This window comes from Urocampus carinirostris, chromosome 13 (genome assembly GCF_059441175.1).
Source record: "Urocampus carinirostris isolate Australia breed hairy pipefish chromosome 13, RoL_Ucar_1.0, whole genome shotgun sequence".
In the NCBI taxonomy this organism is placed as follows: domain Eukaryota; kingdom Metazoa; phylum Chordata; class Actinopteri; order Syngnathiformes; family Syngnathidae; genus Urocampus; species Urocampus carinirostris.
In genome coordinates, this window is record NC_142361.1 from 14996677 (window position 1) to 15020645 (window position 23969).

Consider the following 23969-nt stretch of genomic DNA (forward strand, 5'->3'; position numbering starts at 1 on the left):
CTGGTTTTAATGAATTTTAAAGAAAACATTGACCTCAGTTTGGAAACTGCTGTTTGACTGAATGTCTTTTGTGGAAAGGAGCTAAAGCCTCTTTAAACTTGCGCAAAGAAAGCCAGGTGCTATTTTTTAATTATGTCTTCTTTAATCCACGATCGTTTTCAATCACTGGGGATACAAAACATAGTTTAGTAACAAATGTTGCAGTCAAGAGAGGCATCCAATCCTTTTGCCTTAAACTGCACGTCTGTGACTTCTATTTTGAGTCAAATAACACTGCGTTTCCTCAAATGTTATCAGGTTAATAAATGGTAGTCAGCATATACAGCTTCAGTGGGTGGTTTGGAGTGGCGTGTGGCTTTGGAAACATCCAGTTGACGTATTTTGAACTGCAGGTCATTGTTGCTCAACTTTCTCTTGTGCCTCTCTCAGAAATATCTCACGGGCAGGATTAAATTTGTTGGTGAGCCGAATTTGTCCCGCAGGCCGTATGTTTGACACGCCTGCTCCAGCACATTTCGATATAGTGAACATGTACAGGCGTTTTACATGTGCATTTAAAACTTACTAGCCTAGTGTTCAAATTTTGAAGTCTGTGTGGCCGAAAAAAAGGAGCCGTCGCATTACATAACAAATTATTCAATTGTGAGTCTTGAAAGGTGATTTTTATTCAGAAGGAAGTTGCCACTGAGTTCAGCATGGTTCACAGTGTTATTTTGCACGATGCAAGAGGTGCTGGAAGTTTCACAGAAATTTAATTTTTTATTCATGGCAGCCTCAAACACCTGTTGTCAATTTTGCTGTTCCGTTTGTTGTTTAAAAAACTGCTCATTTCGCAAAAGTTTTGAAACACAGAAGTTAACTTTCAGTTTTGTTCATTTTTTAATTTCAATCTGATTCTAATTGATCTATGTTTATTCGTTTTTTTAAATCTGAAGCTTTCACATGTACAATGGAATGAAACCTTGCATCCACAATTCCCCCCGTCAACTGAATTTAATTATGAATGTTCTTATATTCTTTAGACTGTACACACGTTTTTAAGGCTTTGCGTGCGAGTTTGCATGTTCACTGGCTACACCACTTTTAACTCAAAATTGTGCCATCAGTCATTAAGTTGCCTCTGCCGGCTGCCAAATGCAATCACAGAACTTCAAACGAGGCCAAGTGTTGCTGTGGGCGCTTCTCTTCGTTCCGACGTTTTAAGACTCGGCTGTCCTGTTGAGCAACACTGAACTTGCCAAGTTTTGTGTTTCAAGACAATCGAATGATTACTCCACTCATCTCAGGCCTTTTATGATTAAAATGTAATCTCATTAATCACAGGGTTTTATAGTGTCTATGAGACAGATCTATAATAGTTGGGACTGTTGGGTCATTTTTACAGCTGCTAAATTGCACATGCTATAATGTCTGAGATAAGTGGAGCGTTTTCTGTTTTCCATATTGAATGGATCTTGGCAATTAGATTATTTTTCAAAATGCAACTGGAGATTTCACCACCTCTTTTCGATTCACCCAGAATCTTAATGAGCCTGTCTCTGTTTGGAGACTTTAGTGAAATAGAAATGGAACCAAAACAACTAACAAATGTTTGGTCAAAAAAACGACTGCATGCAATTGGATGATATACAAATTCTACATAGAAGTCCTGCCATTCAAATCCATAATCTCAGAAATGTGGGGTCAATGTGCTATAAACACTCACCACCAGTGTTGGGCTCATTACTGAAAAAAGTATTTCGTTGCAGTTACTATTTATATTTAAAAAGTAATCCAATTACCCCCCAGATTACTGACAGAGGGTCAAAAAGAGTTGCCGGACACAACCGAATGTTTGATCTTACATTACACATAGTCCAGTGTATTGCACATATTAGTGCAAGGATTACATTTATTACTAGCAAATAAGGTAGCATTTTCAATATTAGCTACATATTAGTATATATTTTACCACCTTCGCATTTGTAAATCGCAGATATATTTGTGGCTCTGCAAAATACATGATTTGCACCAGATTTCTTAATTTAATGGTACTGGAGAAATTGAAAGATTGGCTTTGAAAGTCATTAAAAGAGCTTGAATTTTGGCCATGAAAAAGTTGTACGAACCCCGTGGTTACAAATCTGTATACCCGCGCATAAAATAGTCACATAATAAAATAAATGGAAGAAAATGTTTACAACACCCCATGGAAGCAGTGAACTCAATCTTGAAAGCTTGCAAACAAGCACTTTCCCGAGACATTCCATATCCATTTTGTCTCTGGGCTTCGAACCACCCGAAGATCTCCCTTTCCATTTCTGGGTTAGCTTTTTTTTTCCTCCAGGCGTGGCGTATTGCAAAAATAATTTTACCTATAAAGGACCAAAATTATGCACACTTTTACCGTAAATACTGTCTTCACGTTCACGAACGCATTTCTTTGTAACGCATTAGTCCCAACACTGCTCACCACCATGTTCTCAGGTCTACATACAATTTTTTTTGTTATTTTTACAAGTATTCTATTCATAAATCCTGTACATGCACTAAATCATTTATTTCGTTATATCCTTTCAATCGTCAGGTTTCGTCAGCTGCAACTCGGCACCGACAACAGGGTTGCAGAGTTGTCCAACCAGGCAAAGCTGCATTGCTTCGAAGCCGAGCGGGCTCAGTTGATGAAGGAGGAGACAGACAAGGCTCTGGCCCAATGCCAGGTGGAGTGTGAGAAACTGCGCAAAAAATTGGAGGTACTCCCAAAAACGTTTAAGAGACCTCTTCTCAGCGGAGGCTTCGGAGCTGAAAATAATTTTATTAGGTTCAATATTGCTAAGAAATCAAACATGTTATGGCTGAACTCTAATGGTATACAGATGATCAGCCTTCTTTTTTTTTTCTGCAAGTTTTTCTCTCTTATACATCGTTGCTATGTTTTTCTGCCAACCTGTCAGCAGGCCTTCGTCATCAAGCAACATTTTTTCAACACTCTCATAAGACTTCAGCTTGTGTCATTCGACAGCAGCCCCAATAGTTTGTTAGTGCCTCTGCCTTGCACGATTACCTCCGAGCAATTCTTAGGAGAAACTAATTAAGATAAGAAAAAAATAACTGCTTCATATTGTCTGTGTACGTGTGATTGTTGTAATTGGTATTGGTGGTTTGCTTTTTTCATTCATGTTTTTAAAATGATTTGAATACATAATAAAATAGGGAAAAATCTTTAGTGACACAATTCACCACCCCAACTTTTAAGCAGCAATCTAAAAGGTGTTTCATAGAATATGTAGGTTGTGGTATTTGTTTCAGGAAGTGTTTCTTTAATAATATTGAACTATATCATAGTTGAACATGTAAAATGGGGGAGGAAGGTTTGCAGAAACACATTTTTTCGTGAGTGTATTAAAGGTGTGCGGATCAATCAAAATTCTGGCGTTGACTAAGCATTTATTTGGATTGCATCGATACTAGTGTCCTGAAATCGATACTTCCCTCCTCCACCTATTTCCTGAAATTACGCTTTTCTATGTACATAGAGAAGCCCTTTTCTCTCTCTTTCCCAGCGCCCTTGGAAACTCATTCATGCCTGAGTGTGTAACGGACAGGCATACCTTTTAGCACCTCTTTCTACCTGGCCTGCTGCTGCATCCCGCCGGCAAGGCGAGGACCAACTCTATGCACCCTCCTCCAACAGAATCCAAAAACGATAGGGACAAATCGGAAACGCAGCAGGGGGCAAATTTTTACAGAAAACGACAGGTGCAATTTCTATACCTAAGTGGTCTGCTACTATGACAACTCCACAAATTTACATAAACAAATGAAAATCATCGAGCTGCAACCAAAATGTGTAAACATCTTCCTGAAAAAAAAAAATAATGTCTCTATAGCAACAAAGCCAATAGGAGACAATTGACGCTTCACTTGAATTACTGACTTTATTTTCAAAAAAATTTTGCAGTGGAAATTGTTTTAGTATTCTAGATAACATTGTTATACAGAATTTGTTATTTCGTTAAATTGCTGCTTTTTGACTCTCTTGGCTTTTGTTCTGTAACAGCTGTAATAAAAAATATTTAGATTTTGCATTTATATTTTTTTTACTGTTAATAAAAATATGAAAACATTTTAGTGCCTAGAATTGTTGTAATAATAACTCAATAGAGGAAGGGTTCACTTATTTAATAAACATGGCATATTCCAAGAAAAAGTATCTGTATTGATAAATACTACCATGTATTTACTTGGATCGGATCGATACCAAAATACCCAGTATCACCCACCCTTTGAATGTATACTTCCTGTAGTGCGACTTTTCTGGCACATTTGATAATGTTAGCTTTTAAAAAATTTACTTACAGTATGTATATTTGCTGTAGTAGCTAGTTCAAATTGCATTTGATAAAGGTACGGTATCCGTTTAATCTGTTTCCTCCTCTATTGTAGGTCCTCACGCAAGAGTTTTACATGCTCCAGACAACATCAGAGAAGCGCAGTGCAGAGTTTCTCGCTCAGAATGCTGAGCAGACCTCCCGACTGGAGACTTACGAAAAACTCGAGCAGGAGCTGGATCAGGTCACCATGCAGGCTGCTGAAAGTGAGGCTGCTCAGTTCTTGTCATGAAAAATACTGCTGACCCAGTGGACAGATGCAATCAGTATACATTTCAATAAAAGCATTCCTAAACATGGGATATTAAACTCCTCCTGACTGATACTTTTGAAGAATTAGACTTCAAGTAATGTGCCTTGAAAATTATCTGAGAACCATGACTTGTACTGTAAGCTATACTCTCTCCTCTGTAAGATTTTTATTATATGAGTTATATGGGTTAGGGGTCACATGAACGGTGGGAAAAAATGATTTGTCTCGGCTTCATTTTTTATGTTACAAAAACCTGATGTTTGAACAATGTGGAGTTTAGACTTTTAACATCCATCGTATGTTAAACAAACGTCGCTGATGATGTTGTGTTTGCTTTGGTGTCCTTCCAGTCGAAAATGAAGATGAAGCAGAAAGGGTTCTCTTCTCGTACGGCTACGGAGCCAATGTTCCCACCACAGCTAAAAGGAGACTGCAGCAGAGGTACGGCTGACCATGAGACCTACAGCAAAGTGCTGGAAAACAGAAATGCCTCGGTAACACATTGTGTATTGCTGTTGAAGTCAAATTTATTATCCTTCTTGTCGAGACCAGTTCTTGACTTCCTACTTAAAAAGTGTCGACCTCAAACGGACATAGGGCAAAATAAAACTTTGGCTACACACCGAGGGCCGGACTGATCCAATGTTGAACGTTTTTTAAATAACTCACATAGTATAGTGAACCTACTGAAAACCCAACATGGGTAATAGATCTACCGTTGGTGAGATACAGGCTCGCAGGATTGGCCTTTTGAGAGTTTTTACATAGCAGCAGAAGGAGGCCAGACCTACAGCTCTGCTATTGCTACCTCTCCCGATGCCACCGCAGTCACCATCCGGACCTGATAACAAACGGAGCACCTGCTGGTGATCAGCATTTTTCTCTGATTTCCTTTTGCGTTGAATTCTTCATTTTTTTTTCTTTTTTAATGTAACGAGACGCTCAAATACTAGCTGTCGCCATAATTCGCTGTTTGTTTTGGACGGACAGATTGACCTTTGCGCCCGCCTGCCTGTTTGATTGACAACATACACCTGCCAATCACAGTCGCACGCACACGCAGAGTGTTGTTCTATTAAACATTACAATAGCTCTACTGCCTTTTCTCATGTCATATAGCTCCCTAATGGTCTAATGAAAACACAGTGGATTTATGGCTTAATAGTTTTTACTCAACACAATGTTCCCCCGTGATAGCATTTTCTGTGTGTTGTCTGCCACAGAACACAATGCATGATGAAAAATCGTGAAGTATCAACTATGAATAGTAAACTGTGATACAGCGAGTGATTACACAAGAATGCTTGATGTATTATAGAATAATGAATCAAGATCAGCTGTCGAAAATTTTCTCACGGGCCTTGACTTTGACAAGTTTACACATGAATAAAGGGAATTAACACAACCTAAACAGTCAGGCAATACTCATTTGCTGATAATGTGTATCCTCAGTAAAAAAAATAAAATATTTTTGGGTTACATATTTTAAGTAATTCTGTCACCCTTGTTTTTATTTTCCTTTTTTTCTTTTGCTGCGTGACTAAATTATAATATGTGTGGTAACACATACAAAAGGAGCAAGTTGCCTTCTATTATCAAAGGGCATTTTTAATCATCTAGGTTTGAGAAAAGTGATTTAAGAAGATTTGAGTTCCGTAAAGAATCAATCTCGGATCTTAAAGCACATGTAATGTAAATCGCAAGGTAGCGTGAAATGCTCTTAAAACATGTCTCCCCAGTGAGTCCAAGGTTGCACACAATGCACAAAGTTCCTTGGGGAAGTGTGCGAGGTTTACATTTCGTTACCCGAGACACCAAATAACTCAATAAAATTTCATTCGGTACAAATGAAATCTGCAGTGCAATGTGGTCTAAGCAGCTATTGTAGGCTTGCATCACTCTGAAAACAGTTACACACACATGTGTGTATTTACTCTGTTATTTCTCACTAAAAACACCTTCTTAATAAAGCAGAGTGAGTTGCTCCTTTGTGTGCCTGGTGACAAAGTACTTCCTCCACTACTCGTGTTTGCAGTGGCATTAAACTCGCCTGGATAGATGACAGCCTTCATACCAGCACAAATTCCTCTTGCTTTTTCTCTGCTCATTGCCAAATGTCGACGTCTGGCTGTGTGATATACTGCCATCATCTGCACACTACCGCCGCCCCTAATTCTCTCCTGCAGTCGAGTGCTACTCACTGCGACTTGTGACTTGTTTTGCATGTGTGTGTCCTGTACGTGTTTTTATAGTCCATACTCGCTTTTTGATAGTCAACACGAGTAGATGAAATAAAAAAATCTCATATTGATCTAATCTGTCATGGTTACGTAACTCATGAGGGAAATATTGAGGAACACTAGTAGTAACTTGCAGTGTTATGGAATTTTGTCTTCACTCTTTGTGTGTGTGTGTGCTTTTGCAGTGTTCACCTGGCCCGCAGGGTGCTGCAGCTGGAGAGGCAGAACACATCACTGAGAAGAGACTTGGAGAAACACCAGTCGCAAACAGGCCAGATATCTGAGGAGGTAAACCGGCGCCACAGCATTTAGTTAATGGGTTGCGTGTTTGTTTACAACAGGTACTACGAAACCATGAGCCGGAATAGACCTGCCAACTACTTTAATCTGGCCCACGAGACGATGCTGAGAGAAGCATAAGAGAAAAATGAGCAGCTGATCGTGAAACAATGAGCTGCAGTTTAAAATATGTCCATTGACTTTCACGCAGTCTTTATCACCAAAAATAAATGAGTGTCGCTCAATGTAGTTAAAACAACATCCTAACAAACATAATATGTATCCATAACCCTATATTCCTACTGTAATTTGATTTTATTGCCCCTGAGACACTTAAGTGGTTATATTTTATAACCTCAAAACGGGTCACTAGAGACCCTAAAACCATTTAAGGGTTAAAAAAAAGGGAGATATTACTTTGCTATTACTTTTAATTTAAGTTTTTATTTGTAAATGAATATATTTTGAGTGTTACAAAACCAATTGGACTAAATGGTCCCTTTATATGCAAATAGACAATGAAACATTCAGTGCAAGTAAATGCAAATGAGAATGTTTTGGTTTATGTTTTTTTTTCTCGTGTATTAGCAAGGTATCAAATATATAACACTCTCTATTAGCATATACAAAAAAAAAAGTCAATCAGCTATATTTTTCTCCAACCCTTATGCAATTTCTTTCAACCCAATGCAGCCTGCAACACAAAATGTTTGGACACCTTTGGTTTACAACTTCATGTCCACACCTGTACTTCAACTCCCACAACTCCTACCTGGAAATCAAGGGTTTTCCCCATGTTTATGAGGTCCCAAATGATTTAATGCGTGTGTTTTGATGGTGTAATAGTTATCACATAGCCATGCATCCAAATCCACCTTGTTGCCATCACAAAAGGCAGCCATTGGTGGTTTCTCGAGTCAAGGCACTTTGCAATTACTCGTCTAACCTTCAACTCTACGTTCTGTCATGAAAATGCCAAGTTTTTGTTAGGGCAAACACAACAGCTTATGTGACAAAGTGTGAGAAGCTGGATTTGTAGTACCGACCTGTCACACTTGTTGATTTAGAGGGAAGGCATTGCTACAAACCGTGACGGCTCATGGTCCTATCCTCTCTCAGCACTTCATCTCAACAATCACGGAGGCTTATATTTTGTTGTGTAATTGTGCATGTGCAAAGTGGAGACTTTAATTTCGGGTGTGTAGGCGGTCACATGCCTCCTGCTCGTGGGCCAGTTGGAAAGTCATCGCAAGGTAGAAAAAAATCACATATAGACTCTGGAGGTGTCTAGTTGGCTTATTTTTATTTTTATTTTTTCAAATAAAATGACACATAGGTTTTTAAAAGCTTTTTCGTCTCACGAGACTCGTGATGGTTGAGAGCAACAAGGCGGGACCCACTTGAGTGTTAAGTAAACCAGCCATTCACCTGTCAGCTTTGACTGATTATCATTCATCAGAAATACCTTTGTGATTCACTGCGAATGAAAGGAGTGCGTGAAAAATTAGTTTCTCTTCTCAGAAAATACTAGGGTGTTAACCACCCACATAGACAGCCTTACTAACTTCACCATTGTCCTCAACTTCCCACCCACTTTGATTTGCCCTCCTACCCGCTTTTGCCTGTCCTCTTATGGGTTGTAAAAGTGGTTTAATGTGTAACAAACACACTTTATCGGTTTCTCCCCAAGATTTAAGACACGATGGTAAATCACTGTAATTCTGTTTTTTCCTCTGTATTAGCCGCATCTGAAGTTTATGTGTCTTGACTTAAAAATATATCTGCTTTATTTCAAAAGTCAGACACAAAAATCTTACGTTGCTAATTGAAAATATACTTTCAAAATAAGTACTGTAAGAAATGCTGGACTAGCATTTTATCGTCTCTGTCTGGAAGTTATTACAGTTTCATGTTTGCGAATGCATCGTAGTAGTCACATTTGTTTACATTTAATCACTTTAACTTCATGTTTTTTCGGGGGGGGATATAATGATATCAGCGTTAAAGGGATATTGTGCATTATTTAGCGTGTCATAGTGGTAAAAAAATAAATAAGAAATACTTTAAAAAAAAAGATTGATTTGAATGATACACAAAAATACATTAACCATCATATAAAAATGTTTTTTATTTTAAACACTCGTAGGTCAAAGAATTTGTATCAATTTTACATAACATGAGGCTGACTTAAAGCGACAGAACTGACATGATTGTCCGCCATCTTGCTGCTAAGGTGTTCCAAAACAACAAACCCTGTGAAAAAACTGGTCAAAAAATGATAAGAGAATAGGTGCGCTTTGTTCACTTTGAGTCAAAGTTTGTTTGTTATCTTCCCTGTGTCCTTTAGCACTCGTTTTGGGTAACACTACACTATACAGCAACATCTAGGGGTCAGTCTTTCTTTAACGCCAAATCGTCAGATCTACGTGTCAGAAAGCTTGTTTCAAAACCCCCTAAACTACCCTCACTGACAACAAGCACCCTCTTCGTTAGGAACATTTGGTTCATAAAAGGCATGAGTTTGTGGGGTCAATGGAGATGCAGCTTTACCACAGCACCTTTTTTATTGTGGTAGAAGCACAAAGTACAAGTCAGCATAATGTTACGTCATAGTTTGGCCCATTAGACTAGATTGCTCTAAAATTATGCCTCAATCGGGTCTTTAGTGGAAGGCAGCCCTTTACTCGCAGTCTTGTTCAATTCACTCCAAAATGAAAAGTCCCAGGACGGGGGCAATTTTGAATAGGGGGATTCCTAACTACTAGGCCATCGCCCAGAATTCTGCAGCATTTGGCAGAAGGTGCTAAACATGAAGACCTACTCCAGAATGTTCACCTTATCAATCACTTTAAAGAGCCATGTGTAATATTCAAACAAGACCCCTAGAATTGAAGCTAAGTTCACATTTTTCCATTTTTTTCCGTATTCCACCGCACTAGTTAACAGAGGCAAAGATCTAAGCGGACAGCGCACAAGACGAAATGTTGCGCTGCTAGAGCAGAATGGTATTGGTTGTAACATCATGTTGTTCTCTGTGCAGTTGATAGCCGCCAACCGGTTGCTGGAGCAGACACAGCAGCCCTACAGCTACCTCATTGAGACAGTGAAACACAAGGACTGTCAGATCAACACCCTCAAGCAACGCGTCGCTTCACTTGAGGATGATGTCAGGTATGCAAGATCGTTCAAACTGCACCGTATATTGATACAAGACTTTAAATTGAAGGATTCATTTCTTTTGTCGTACGCCTCCACTGTGTCTAGTTTGATTCCAGTTTTGGAACACAGTTTTAAGTGCGATATCTCGGTTCTAGTGCTTTATCCCGGTTCTTGTGCAATGTCTCGGTTTCAAGTGCAATATCCCATATAGTTTTAATTTTAGAGGTGATTAAATATATTTCTAGTTATTTTTTATATTTTATATTTGGACAACTGGAGTGCAACCTTATTTTCGTTGTAGCACACAATGATAATAAAGGGGATTCTGATTATGATTGACTGTTTTAGCAAATTTGTGAACCATATTTTAGAGTTGATAAGCACATGAAATTGTAAGCAAAACCCGTAATGGGTTTATATTTTAATTCAGTGTGAAAAAAATGCATGTTTTCTATTTTGATAACTACATAATTGGAAACACAGCATCCTAGTGGTGAGTATGTCTGCCCCCCTTCCTTTACCAAAGATTTATTTAAGAAAAAAAAACAACAACAAAAAAAGAGAAACAATGAAATAGAAGTGTAGCCATTAGTGAATGTGTTTATAGCAGGGATGTCAAACTTAAAGCCCGTCAACGGATTTGATCCGGCCCACCGACAGATTTAATCCTCCCCGTGAGACAATGGTGAAAGAAGCTCAATAGAAAAATTAGCTCCATCACGGCAAACAATGACCTGCAGTTTTCAATATGTAAGCCAGGCACCACTCCAATTCACCCACTGTAGCTGTATTTGCTGATATAATTTATTAACCAGAGAACATTTGAGAAAACACCCATTTCAATATTATTTTACTTAAAATAGGCGTCACAGTTTAAGGCCATTCGACTGCAGTTGCATGGTGGTGCGTGTATGTCTTTATTGACGGCAACTTTTGCTCCTTAACTACACTATTTATCCCAGCTGATTGTAAATTATCGCATTACACCTGGATTAAGAAAAACTAAATTTAGAATAGAACCTGGGTGTCTTTGCAAGAGTATAAAGAAGCTTTTTTTTCCTTTCTGTAAAATATATGGCATCTTACAGTGACGTTTACAATTTCAGGTAGACGTTTTCCTTCGAAAAAAACTAAATAAAAAGACTTTTAAATAACTAAATCATTTGCGCTTCATGTTTGTGTACTCTGTCTGTCCCCTTCCAGTTTGCATGAGCTCCCCCGAGTTAAATAAACTTTAGCGGAAATAAAATCAATTTTTGTTTTACTTTTTTTTTTTTTTTTTTTTTTTTTACAATCGATAAACACTCAGAGAGAATACATTTTAGTGAAAGAAAAAAATAATGACAAAAAAAACCTCATTAATCGTTTTATTATCGAAACCTACACCCCTGAATCATTTTGAGCCTCTGAAAGATCTCCAGCCCTACAGCAAAGGCACACTTTTTATGCCATTAATGTCTAGTCCGGTCCCCATGAGAGTGTTTTTTAACCGTGTGGCCCCTGAGCTAAAATTAGTTTGACACCTCTGCTTTAGAGACTCCACTACCCACAAGCCCCTCCAAGTCATGAGACGAGCCAAGAGTGAAGTCACTATTTCGCAAAGCCGTTTGCTATTCATTGAGCATCGTGGAATGTCACATGTCAATGTTACATTGGCATCATTTGTTTTTAACGTTCTACTTTTGTTCAGCCTACATTGTGGCCGCCTGCACTAACACTAGTTGAGATCTACTCTGGCTCAATAGTTCGGTTATGAATTCCATCTATGACACCTGCAGAAAGCAATTGTCATGTTCAATATTTATTCGAGGTCATAGTTCAATCGGGACTTCCTTACCTTAATCACACCTATGTTATTAAGATGGTGACACATTCGGAGTACTCCCCTCGCAAATCTTTGCTTTTGCACTGATCTTGATTGGGCTCCACCCTGATATGAGAAAAAACTGACTTCAGATAAAGTGCATGTGGCACGTTTACTGTTTTGGTTGAGTCACTCTGAGTCATCATTAGACAGACAGTCTGACTCATTTCATAAATGGAAGTACATTGAACGTTATATTTTTAACATTGCTCTCCGTGTGTGTTGCTAGCGCTCTTAAAAAAGAGAAGACTTCTCTGCTGCAGGTGAAGAACGACATGGCCGCAGATCTGGAAAGGCTCCTCAACCACCGGGAGGTATATTTGATGATGTTCCTTCCATTTGGGGAATTCTAAAACAAGGCAACCTCACTCTGAGCAAGGACATGCCACCAGTGTTGGGCACGTTACTGAACAAAAGTAATTATTCACAGTTAGTAGCTACATTATTTGCCCACCCCGAGACTCGGAGGTTGTTGGTTCGAGCCTCGGCTGAGTCATACAACATTTGTACCAATTGCCTCCCTGCTTGGCACACCTAATGACTCCCAACGTCAGGTGTTGCGACACATTGGTTGGGTGTCATTTACTGTTCAGTCATACCACTCTGTATGGTAGACCACCCCTGGTAAGATGGGAAAAGGTCAGGAAAAAGAAGAATGAGTAGTTACTTCATTTAAAAAGTACCGTATTTTTCGCACTATAAGGCGCACTTAAAAGCCTTTATTTTTTTCAAAAGCTGACCATGCACCTTATAATACAGTGCGCCTCATATATGGATCAATATTAAGTCGCAAAGTCTTGCAACTAAGGCAAGCAGCCGCCGACTAGATTTTCCCCCGAAGGCGAAGTAGTCTGCGGTGTATGCTGGGATTTATATACTGGCGTTTCATTTCCTAAACCAATGTGTCAATCATCATTTGAATCAGTCACTATTGGCTAAAGTTATTCAGAGGTAAAGGGGGCGGATCCTTTTTATCATTTACAGTCTCGCATAGGCTAAAGAGGCGAAACAAAGCCTGCAATTGGCCGAAAAAGATTAATGTGAATCACACGTTGGGTTGCACTACGGCATAGAGAAAACATTTTTTACTATTCTGGATTTGTAAATATTTTACTCTCCTGGATTTACTACACTCACGGTTGTAGGAAGACCATGGTTACGTATCATTATTGAACGTGATGGCTGCAAGAGAACTTAGGTGAGCTATGCGGCTTTATATTTTCCCGGTATCTTGTTTTAGAACGATATTGATGTTTCTGTGATGAGTCTATTTTTAAACTAAATTCAATTCAAACTGTTTATTGTCATATGCACAGTAAGGAACCCCATTTCCCTGCACAATAAAATTATTACTTTTCTGTCCACACAGTGGCCAGCAAAAAATAAAATGGAAACCAAGAAATGTTTGGCATTTCTTGAATCCCAAGACTTTAACCTCCCGAATGATATTTGGAACGATGCATTTGAGTGATTGGTGACGTTGTACAGACACTATTTCCGTACATGTCTGAGACACATATTTGCTTCTTTGCAAGCTCTCGGAATGTTAAGGGGGTAATAAGTTTGACTGAACTATCTGACTGTTTTGTCGACGTTCCCATTGTAGCGCCTTATAATCCGGTGCGCCTTATGTATGGAAAATATTGGACCAAAAACTATTTTTTGGGGCAGCGCCCTCTAACCTGGTGCGCCTTATAGTGCGGAAAATACGGTAATTGCGTTACCCCAGATTACTGACAGGCAAAAGTAGCACGTTACTCTGAAAATTACTTGTTGCAAATTACCGTTTGCACTCTAATTGAAGTTGACCCTCTAAGACAGCTTAAAATAAGTCACATAATAAAATAAATAGAAGAAAATGCGTACACCAACCGGAGGAAACGACAAACCCCTCATATTTCTTGGCTTGTACAATCTTGACCACTTGCAAACTAACACAGTCGAAACGCTTCAAACTCAAAGATTTCCATTGAAATTTCTGGATCAAGACTTTTATTTTCTTCTCCAAGCATTGTGTATTGCAAAAATAATTTTACAAATAACCGACCAGAATTAATCACTTTTTTCCCATTAATTATAGACTCACTTAAGCCCTGTTGATTTTGTTGTTCCTGTATATGCTACGGTTGACACAACCAAATATGCATATGTATAAACGGACCCCTGATTTCAGTATTTCATCGCATAGTTTTAAATACAGCTTGGATGCGATAATATACAGTAGAGGGAATATCAGAATATCAGTAAGGAGAAATTCAGCGCATCCATACTCTGTGCTGCAGACGACGCACTGTATTTAGTTGTATTTTGTAAGTAGATTGAAACAAGCCCACTATACGCCTGTATGCTACTTCGAGAGCGAAAAAGGAACGGTTGAAGAATAAAGAACATTGTGGACTGGTTTGAAAAAGTATCAAAGAACTGCACTATGTTCAAACGGCGGTTGAGTTACAACCTTTTGTTAATAACGCGTTACAGTATTTGTTACCGAGAGTAGTAATTGCTTTCCTTTGTAACAAGTTAGTCTAAAGATTGCCTGCCACAAATGGCAACATTTTGCACATTATTAGATGACTCATCTAAAAAAATGTTTCTTGTTGTCAATTAAGTTTTCACCAAAATGTTATTCACAATAAACAGTCCAAACTCACCTTACCACATAACTTTAACTGCCTAAAGAAGCGTTTTATTGCACTTCCTCAAGCCGTTGCGTATCTGAAACTTAAATCGTAAAAGTTAGGGCAGAAAAGCCTCACCTGCCACTCTAACCTCTACTGTAAACTTTTTTCACATGACTGTTTGCTATCAAGACTGCTGGTGGTCGAGACGTACTACTCCTCCTCAAACACAAGGCTTTAAAAAGAACTACCAAGAGTTCAGAATTGTGCAATACAACCAAATAGTTGAGTTTTACTGTATTTTAGGAATTATTTTTTTAGTTCACAAAAAAAAGGCAGGTAATGGAGATTAGCGAATAACTTAAGGCAGTGTTCCTCAACTGCCAGGTCGCGGACTTGCTTTTCAGTGGGTCGCTAGCCTTTGAGAAATTAATGCTGAGAAAAATAAACAACTGAGGATCAATAACACTTCATAAAACTAGATGGCGATAATGCTCTTAAAAAGCGAGTTATCACCGCCATCTTGCACCACAGAAAACGATCGGTACAGTTTGTGCTTGGCCAAACGCAGATACAGCGCAGATATCCGCAGACAGAATATGAAATATGGATTTTATTGTATCAAAAACAAAGCTACTGAAGTGAAGAGTTTTAGATATCAATGAAAAAGTAGCTCATTGGGGTGGAGAGGGATTTCATGCTCGTCCCTGCTTTTTTTTTGTTAGCGTTGCATGAAATGGTAAAAGTAAGAAAAGGTCCATTTCAAATACAGTCCAAACGCCAACCTCAAAAAGAAGAGTTTATTCGAGCGCGTCTAAAAATGTGAGGAATGAGTTGACCGAGGCTGCAATCATGACTTTCAGCCACGAGGTGGAGCAAGAAGTAACAAAATTTCACATTACGGACAGCACCTGTAAAGGGACAGTGTGTATGATTTGGCCACTAGACGTCGCTGTATTGCAACCTAAAACGAGTGCTACCAAGCACAATGAATAAACAAACTACGGAGACTCAGTGACCAAGCCGCAATATTTTTCTTCTCATTTTCTGCCAAGGCTTTCGCGATTATTTTTTATTATTTTTTTAAATGTGGGTACCTATCACAGCAAGATGGCCAACAATTATGGTGATGCCAATTTTATGTCTTATAATGCAAATTTCTCAAGTTACGTGTATTTAAAAAAAAAATCATGTTTGTATCTTTTAGATTTTTTTTTTTTGCTCTTTTTTTAAATTAATAGTGTTTTTATAATGAATTACAAATGTTACTATTAGGAGACGTTAAATAGTACATAGTGTCCCTTTAAAGGTAATATTGTTTATTGAAGTTGTTTAAGGTTTTTCCGGTCGTTATGTTTTAGAAAGTACGTGAATACATTTGAACAAATCCGACTTCATTTCAGCAGAAAACCGAATTCCGGCTACATGATTGTTACTGACTTGACGTTAGCTTAATTAATCAGATGACTCTGCAGCCAATTGTTTTGAACGATTTATTTATTTTTGAGGTCAAACTGCGTTTTTTTGCACACAGGGTCCATAGGTGTGTTTAAAATCCTTGAAAATGTTTGAATTTAAAAATTGCATTTTCAAGGTTTGAAAAGTGCTTAAATTTTGTGTTTAGAGCTTGTAAATGCTTGCATTTTTTGCCACGTTTCTTGGCAGTCTGATTAAAGACTACACATTAAACAAAGAAAAATAAAACAAGTCTGCTTAAAAACAGCGCCGACACACCTTAACTCACATGATGAACATCAGAAAAATTGAGTGCTGTCAGTGAAAAGAATAACAAGAAAATTTGGTAAAACATTGTCCAAGTTGTCACAGCAACAAACACTTATGAAATGGGGCACAGAAACTCATTTACTCATTTCATTTACTTTTTCTCTGCCCTATTCAGTAAAACGTAGCTGCTTGTTTAATATTTGGCTTAAGTTCTATCATATTTTCTGCAGGCAGTGTCCTCAAACAACAGCGCTAAGGACTGATTCAAATTAGATATCTTCTTTTAACGGTACTGGAAAGATTGGCTTTGAAAGTCCCTATAAAGTGCTTGTGTTTGGCAATGAAAAGGGTGTACAAACCCTGTCCATAATATTTTTCTAGTATTCATAATCACAAAAAAACAAACAATATAATATGTAAAACTAAACATTCCAAATGTCAGATCGGGACGTTTCAAGAGTTTCTTAAAAATGTTGATTTTTTTTTTCTCCAGCAGTTAGTCGAATTTCTAGTTGAATGGTGGGGTACCGAAGTCAGATCCATTGTGAAACACTGATTTAAGAATTATTTAGGGTTCGTACAGGTGCTTGGATTCCTTAAAAACGCTTGAATTTTCAGGTTGCTTTTTCAAGGGTTGAAAAGGGTTTGAATGGTGGGTGAAGTGCTTGTAAAAGCTTGAAATTGTTGCCATGTTTCTCAAAGAAGGTACTCGGACACTTCTCTTTGGCGGCTTCGTTTTGCCATTGCATTTATTCTTCCTTCGTGATTACCGGTGGTATTAGTTTGTATGGCATTGTCCTATTAAGTGTCATCATCCCCTTTGGGTTGTGCCCAAGAGGATAGGTGCATGCTACACCTAAACAGGGCACTATAAAATGTGTATTAGTACAAAAATTGCGTATAAATTATGGAAATGTATTATAAGAAAAAATATATAAGGTAAGGTTTCCCAGTAGTAAATTGTAATGTCGTCATGTTTGTATAGCCCTTAATCACAAGACGTCTCAAGGGGCTGTACAGACCAAACTATTATTACACCATCCCTTGATCTAAAACCTACATGAAGGGAAAAAAATACCTCAGCATGAGAAAAATGAAAAAACCGTGAAAAGGGGTTGCACATGAGGGAATCTTGAGGAAGATATGCCCATCCAATTCTTTTCAATAAATATACTTACAGACCTGTACATGTGATAAAATAACTTCCTGCAGAAAAAATGTAAGCTACATATCACTGTCAGTTTTATGCAAAATGTATTTGGGCAGAGATTTGTCTCCCATAAAATATATATATAGGCGATTTGCTCGATAGCTTAAAATCCTGTGTTGATAAATGCATATGTGAGATTAAAAATCACATCTGTAAATGGCAGTATATTTGTGTCTGCAAAATACATAAATCTGATTTTTTTTAATTGTACTGGAGAAATTGGAGAATGGGTTTTGAATTTCCTTAAAAAGTGCTTGAATTTGGCCATGAAAATGGTGTACAAACCCTGTTTATCACAAATGTTTTTCCCCTGTTGCTTTGTTTATGTAACAGATCTCCCCCCTAAAATCTGCTGGTAATTTTTCACGTTGACATTGAAGGCTTCGAAGCAACAACACAGTGATGAAGCCAGTCGTGCCTGTTTGCATTTTAGGTCTGCAGGAGTCGCTTAAAAAACAAGCGCTGGGGCTTTTCACACCAGACGAGTTCTCTCACAGTGTTGCAACAATTCCTTTAGGATTATGTGTGTGCGCGTGCATGTGAAAACAGGTCTTCACCACCACCTTCGGTGCTGACTGTTTGCTGTATGAAGTATGTGTCCTGTCATAGACAGCTGTTCCTCCGCCTGCCTGTTTGAGATGCCACCGCAGTGCGTTTGTGTGTGTTTGTGTGCACGCGTTGCTGCGTTTGTGTGACATGCCAGGGCTCATGTCCTCAGGGGTGATAAATAGAACAGCGAAAATGGCTCGGGGTACTTCTGAGCCCCCCTGTGAGATCCATGAAGTAGTTGAGTCCCGTGGTTCACCATTGTCTACAAGGAATTGCTAAAGGTGTCCCCCAAATAACCCAATTTTTGTTAATGGCCCATATACTTTTTGTAGTGACAATAACAATTTAGACAGGGGGCCCCCTTCCCTAGGGTCTTGGTGAGGGTTGCGGCAAATCGGGTTTTCCACACTAGATGAAAACATTCCGCTGTTTTCAAATATATAAATTAAAGGGACTGTGTGTATTAAAAAACTAAATATGAATACAATTACTAAATTTTGTGCAGGCTTGGGGAGTAACGGAATACATGGAACGGCATAAAGGATGTTGGCAAGCTGTTTGGATTTTTTTTCATTTTGTTTCTGTCGTATTTTATGTTAGTTTTGCCAGAGATCAAAGCCAGGAGAGAAAGCTTACCACGTGTTCTGAGTCATAATTTTGTCTTTTATTAGCATATTTGGTATTGGAGTAATCCAAAAGTAATTGAAACTAATCCAGTTAAAGTAACCCTACCCAACCCTGATTACCTGACCATTAGATGTTGTAGTACTTTGTCGTGCAACTGAAATTTTGTTATAAAAATGAAGAAATCACATGAAAATAAATCAATCAGTAATAAATTATTCCATAATCAACTGGGGCTGTACTTAAAGGAAAGGTGTATATTATACATGCCTCCTAGTGGTGAAAATGTCATTTAACAATAAAATTATATTGTTTGAAATAATTGGCAAAATTCTATGAACTATAATATAGATGTACCTTGTTTTTATAATACTTATAAACTGAGAACTTTTGATTTATTTTGCATAACATGCGCCTCGCATAGAGGGAGCCTACATAACGATCAAGCTGCTACGGATACCCCCCAAAAAATGATGAAAGGCTTGGCAAATGAATAGAATAAAACTGGTGCTTAATGGACAGTCTCCCTTATGAGAAATCCTCTGAGTTTTAGAACTACTTTTCAGTTGCACGATAACATACAACAACATCCAGTGGTCAAAAAATACGGACGGTCCCTTTAACAGTCTTATTATGGCGGCGGACTCTAACTAACATCCTGAAAGCCACAAATGGCTCCTGGCAGCGAAGTCCCTGCCTTAAGTGCTTATTCTCAAATTAAGAAAATAGACAAAGTTGTCATGCTTTTTAAAGTTAATAGCATTAGTGAACATATATTTTAATAAAAATTGCACTGGGAGGCCCGTCATGATATCCACTGGCAGTAGATACAAATCTGCACTATAGTAATCATATTAAATCAAATAGTTTAACATAGTAACATTTTTAAGTCTTCCTTAGCCACTGTCTTCTCTTTCTTAACCATTTATCCAAACACTTTCTCCATGCCATACATTTTTTACTTGTGATCAGATTTTACTGTGTAATATTGTGTATTTTAATAACCAAAACCAACCCTTTATACTCTGTTTCTTAAATGTATTGTAGCATTGATGTTTTTGATCGATAGAATTAGAAAAGAAACAAAAGGACATTTTCGAGATTTTTTTACTCGTGACAGTGAGGATAAAATGTATTCCAATGACCTTTATTCATTAAAATAATTTAAATGCCAAACAAAGATGCATGAACTATCATACAAGCTTTGTATTTTTAAACCACTTATAGTTTGAGAAATGTGCATGTTCCGGTCCGTAGCCTTCACGCAGAAAATGCTGGTCTATTAAGTGATCCTAAAAGCCGAGGAGAGAGACGCAGAGTTCAAGAGCGTTCTCCATTCGGGCCAGGTGCTGAAGAATGCTCTTCCGCCTGAGATTCAATATGCAAAATCAGTGGAACTGTTTAAATCTAGGCTTATAACACACGTATATTCTATATTCTATGCCCATATTTCATGTTGACAATATCTGTGTATTGTTTGTTAATGCTATATCCATTGCAACCTGGTCCTTTTTATTTTACATTATACTTTAATTATTTTATATTTTATTTTTAATTTTATTGTTTGTTAACGTAACATTCATTGCAGCCTGGTCATCCTGGAGGGGGGGATTACCTCATGTGCGGTCCCTTCTCAAGGTTTCTTCATTTTCCTTATGTTAAGAGTTTTTCCTTGCCCTCATGTATGTTTTAAAACAGGGGATGGTGTAATAATTGTCTGTGTTTGCAATAGTCTGTGGTCTGTGCATCTATTTGAGACTCCTTGTGATTAAGGCCTATACAAATAAACATGACTTGACTTAATTTTACATCACATGAGCCTAACCTATAGGGAGCTGACATAATTCACTGCCATCTTGTTGCTACGGGTACCCAAAAAAAAAACGTGTGCTACAAGGCACAAATAAAAATCCAAACTACCGATACTCTTGTGACAATCTGCCCTGTAAAAGAAAGGAAATCCATATTGTATTGTAAGCCAGTGTTTAAAATATTGTAAAAAGTAGTGGTTTGTCGTCTTGAATTTACGGTAGTTATTATATTTATTTTAAAAATCATCATCTGACTCCCCTTCCGCAGGAATTAGCCATGATGAAGCAGGTCCTGGTCAACATGCGTTCGCAACAAGAAAATGTTCGGACCCGCTCGGATACCGAAAAGTCTGATGGGGGCCCAATCAAGGGCCACTCCAAGCGAGAAAGCGGGCCAGCCAAGGACGAGTCGCCCAGAAAACCGCAACCTACCGTTTTCGTAAGTGTTTGACGGGGCCAACGCCCAAGCGTGAGTCACAGCTCCTGAACTGAGACAAGGGAAACACGCTCGATTGGCACAGAGACAAGGAAAAACAATTGTGTCAGTTAGGTTCCATTTTCGCAACAGTGTCGAGACACTCGCTAATATCGACGCTCATGCCTTCGTAATCGACTCTTTTTCCTGGACTGAGATATGTGATACATCCATCTTAATGTCTTAATTTGGGGTGAAATAGGGTGAATTAAAGTATATTTCAATTCTGTTGAAAATGTCATTCAGGTAAATTCAAAATGGCAAACTTTTTATTAGTTACAGTCACTTCATTTAAAATGTATCTCATTTACCCCATAGAATACCGACACCAAAAAGTAGTGCTTTATTTTGAAAGTAACTATATAGTTAAAAATTCCTGTATATACCTGCATAGAAGCCAACCCCTTAAGACTGCTTTGAAATAGCCATGTGATAAAAGAAATAATAAAACACGTTCCCTAACCTGTTGAAGCAGTTACCCCTTTTATTTCCTGGTCCGGGCAATCTTGAGAGTTTGCAAACAAACACTTTGTTAAGACACTCCATATCAATTTGGTCTACTGGGCTTCAAACAACTCCAAGATCTCCTTCTCCATTTCTCTGTACTGTCCCAGACATTATCTTTTCCCTCCAAGCATGGTGTTGCAATAATAATTTTACAAATAAAAATACCATAATTCAGCACTCTTTTGATGTAAATTCTGTGCTTGCGTTTACCCCATTGATTAAGTTGGTTCGTTGTTCCTGTATAAGCCACACCCCCCTCTCTACCCGCTGCCTACCGTCCGCTACTGGTGACACACACTCAAATATGCGCAAGTAAGCTCACCCCCTGCTTTGATTATTTAGGTTTATAGTTGTAGATGTGGCTTCGATTTAAGTCAATCCGGAAGGAGAATATCTGCATGAGGGGAAATTTAGTGTTCCTGTACTCTGCTTGAGACAGCATCACTATATTTAGTTTTATTTAGTACGTACAAACATGCCTATACATATACAGAGAAAATGTATTCCCTTCCAGGAACGCATTCTTCCCAACTTCGACCAAATATAATTAGATAAAATGGAGCTTTTGAGTTGTGAATTTGGGGTTTTGAGATTTGTCAATGTGTATTTCTCTTTTTGCATTAAGCCTCCACGATAAACTATATCTACCTACCCTGGTCATATCCCTCGACAGGGGTGACCGACAGCAAGACAAACACATACAAAAACAAAGAAAATAAAAAACAAGGGGAAAAAATAGCAAAAAACACATTTTTGGACCATGGCCAACCCAAATGCCCAAAAAACCAAACAAGTTAGGCACCTCGGCACCCAAGTCGGTCATGCTTTCGTCCCTCCAGAAGAAACGGGACACAAGAAAGCGGCCATATCACTCGGGTCAGGGTGACACAACACACTCTTCTGTTCAACAGCAGGGCCTGACAGCTTTCACTGGTTTACCCCTGCTGCATCATACAGGTGCCCTGCCCATCCCTTAGAACGCGTCTTAACATCTCACTATCCTTTTACAACACCTCTCCACTCATTCCTATCACCAACAAGATAAATTAAAATACAAAATATAATTTCCAAAGGAATTTCACAATTTATTATTAACACCTACTCCATTTCCTCTAGTTGCTGCCAGGTCATCTTTAACCTAGTAAGTCAAAAGGTGTTATAGAATTGTTCTTTTGTGTAGCTTGAAAAAAAAAAAAATTCAAAAGAATTCTGTGTTATACTCCTGTTCATCTGAATCACGTGACATTTTCTTCAATGCTCATTCTAATCAAGTTTTTATTCCGTTTCATTTTCAGACAAAAAGAGAAGCTCCTGATTGGTACCAAAGACTCAAGCAAAAACCCAAATAAATGTTTCCCATTACTTTATTACTTATTTTTTTCTTTATTTTTGCCTTCATTCCATTTTTTCCTGTTATTTATTCTTTCATCGTCTTCCTTTTTTTTTGGCTTCATTTGTCTCACAAAAGTCATTTTGCGCATAATGCTACATAATAAAATGAATATATGGAAAAAAGCAACAAAAACAACCTGAAAAAACGTTTGTGAGCCGAAAGAGCTGCATCTTTTTACAGAGCTGAGCCGAAAGGGCCGCTTCTCTGAAAAGAGACTGAATTTGAGTGAGAGGAGCTACCTAACTACTAAATTCTGCAAACACGTTGCACAACACCCCCGAAGACACGCAGATGACAGGCAAAACGTTCAAGAGAAGTGAAATGAATAATAACAGTCCTTCTTTTAACGTGTTTCTTTTTCTTTTTCGGCTTCAACCAGCACCTTTCTGCCTTCCATCGTACCAGCTTCATTTCATTCACGCTGTTCTTTGTTCATTTTACGGAAAGGAAGAATGGTGGTGGGCCAAACCAACTTTAAAAATGGGGGTGGTGAATTCCCCCATATGGTAAAACTCATTTCATCTGCTAAGTTGGGGTTGCCAAATAGCTAGTAAGGTTAGATCATAGAGGTTAGACATAAGCCGGCCCTTTGGGAAATTTCTCGTTTTTCTCTATCAGCCACTGCGGCATTGTCTGTGACTGATCATTCTCCCACACAGGCAGATGTTTGTTGGGTGGTAAAATATTCCTTGCGAAAGCATCCAATTATTCATCTTCACTGGCGCAGATTGCTGCTCTTGGACCGATCCATCTTCTCATCACTTGCAGTTTTGATTTGGACGCTTGGCACATCTAACATGACCTCATAATGTAGAAGTGAAATCCACCTGGATGTCAGTAGTAAAGTGCACCTGCTGGTACTCATTGATGGTCAAAGAACTTAAAAGACATG

At 38.3% G+C, this 23969-nt stretch overlaps 1 protein-coding gene across 1 annotated transcript in view; it reads left to right on the plus strand.

Annotated features, from left to right (window-relative positions):
- pibf1 (progesterone immunomodulatory binding factor 1) overlaps nt 1–23212 on the plus strand; it is a 42327-nt gene extending 19115 nt beyond the window's left edge. The window contains exons 11-18 of the mRNA XM_088351833.1: nt 2567–2732; nt 4426–4576; nt 4974–5064; nt 7049–7151; nt 10183–10313; nt 12395–12479; nt 20971–21141; nt 22980–23212. Of these exons, the coding sequence (XP_088207959.1) occupies nt 2567–2732; nt 4426–4576; nt 4974–5064; nt 7049–7151; nt 10183–10313; nt 12395–12479; nt 20971–21141; nt 22980–23033 (952 nt within the window). The 3' untranslated portion in view covers nt 23034–23212. The remainder of the gene's footprint in view (nt 1–2566; nt 2733–4425; nt 4577–4973; nt 5065–7048; nt 7152–10182; nt 10314–12394; nt 12480–20970; nt 21142–22979) is intronic.
- Nucleotides 23213–23969: the final 757 nt, after the last annotated feature.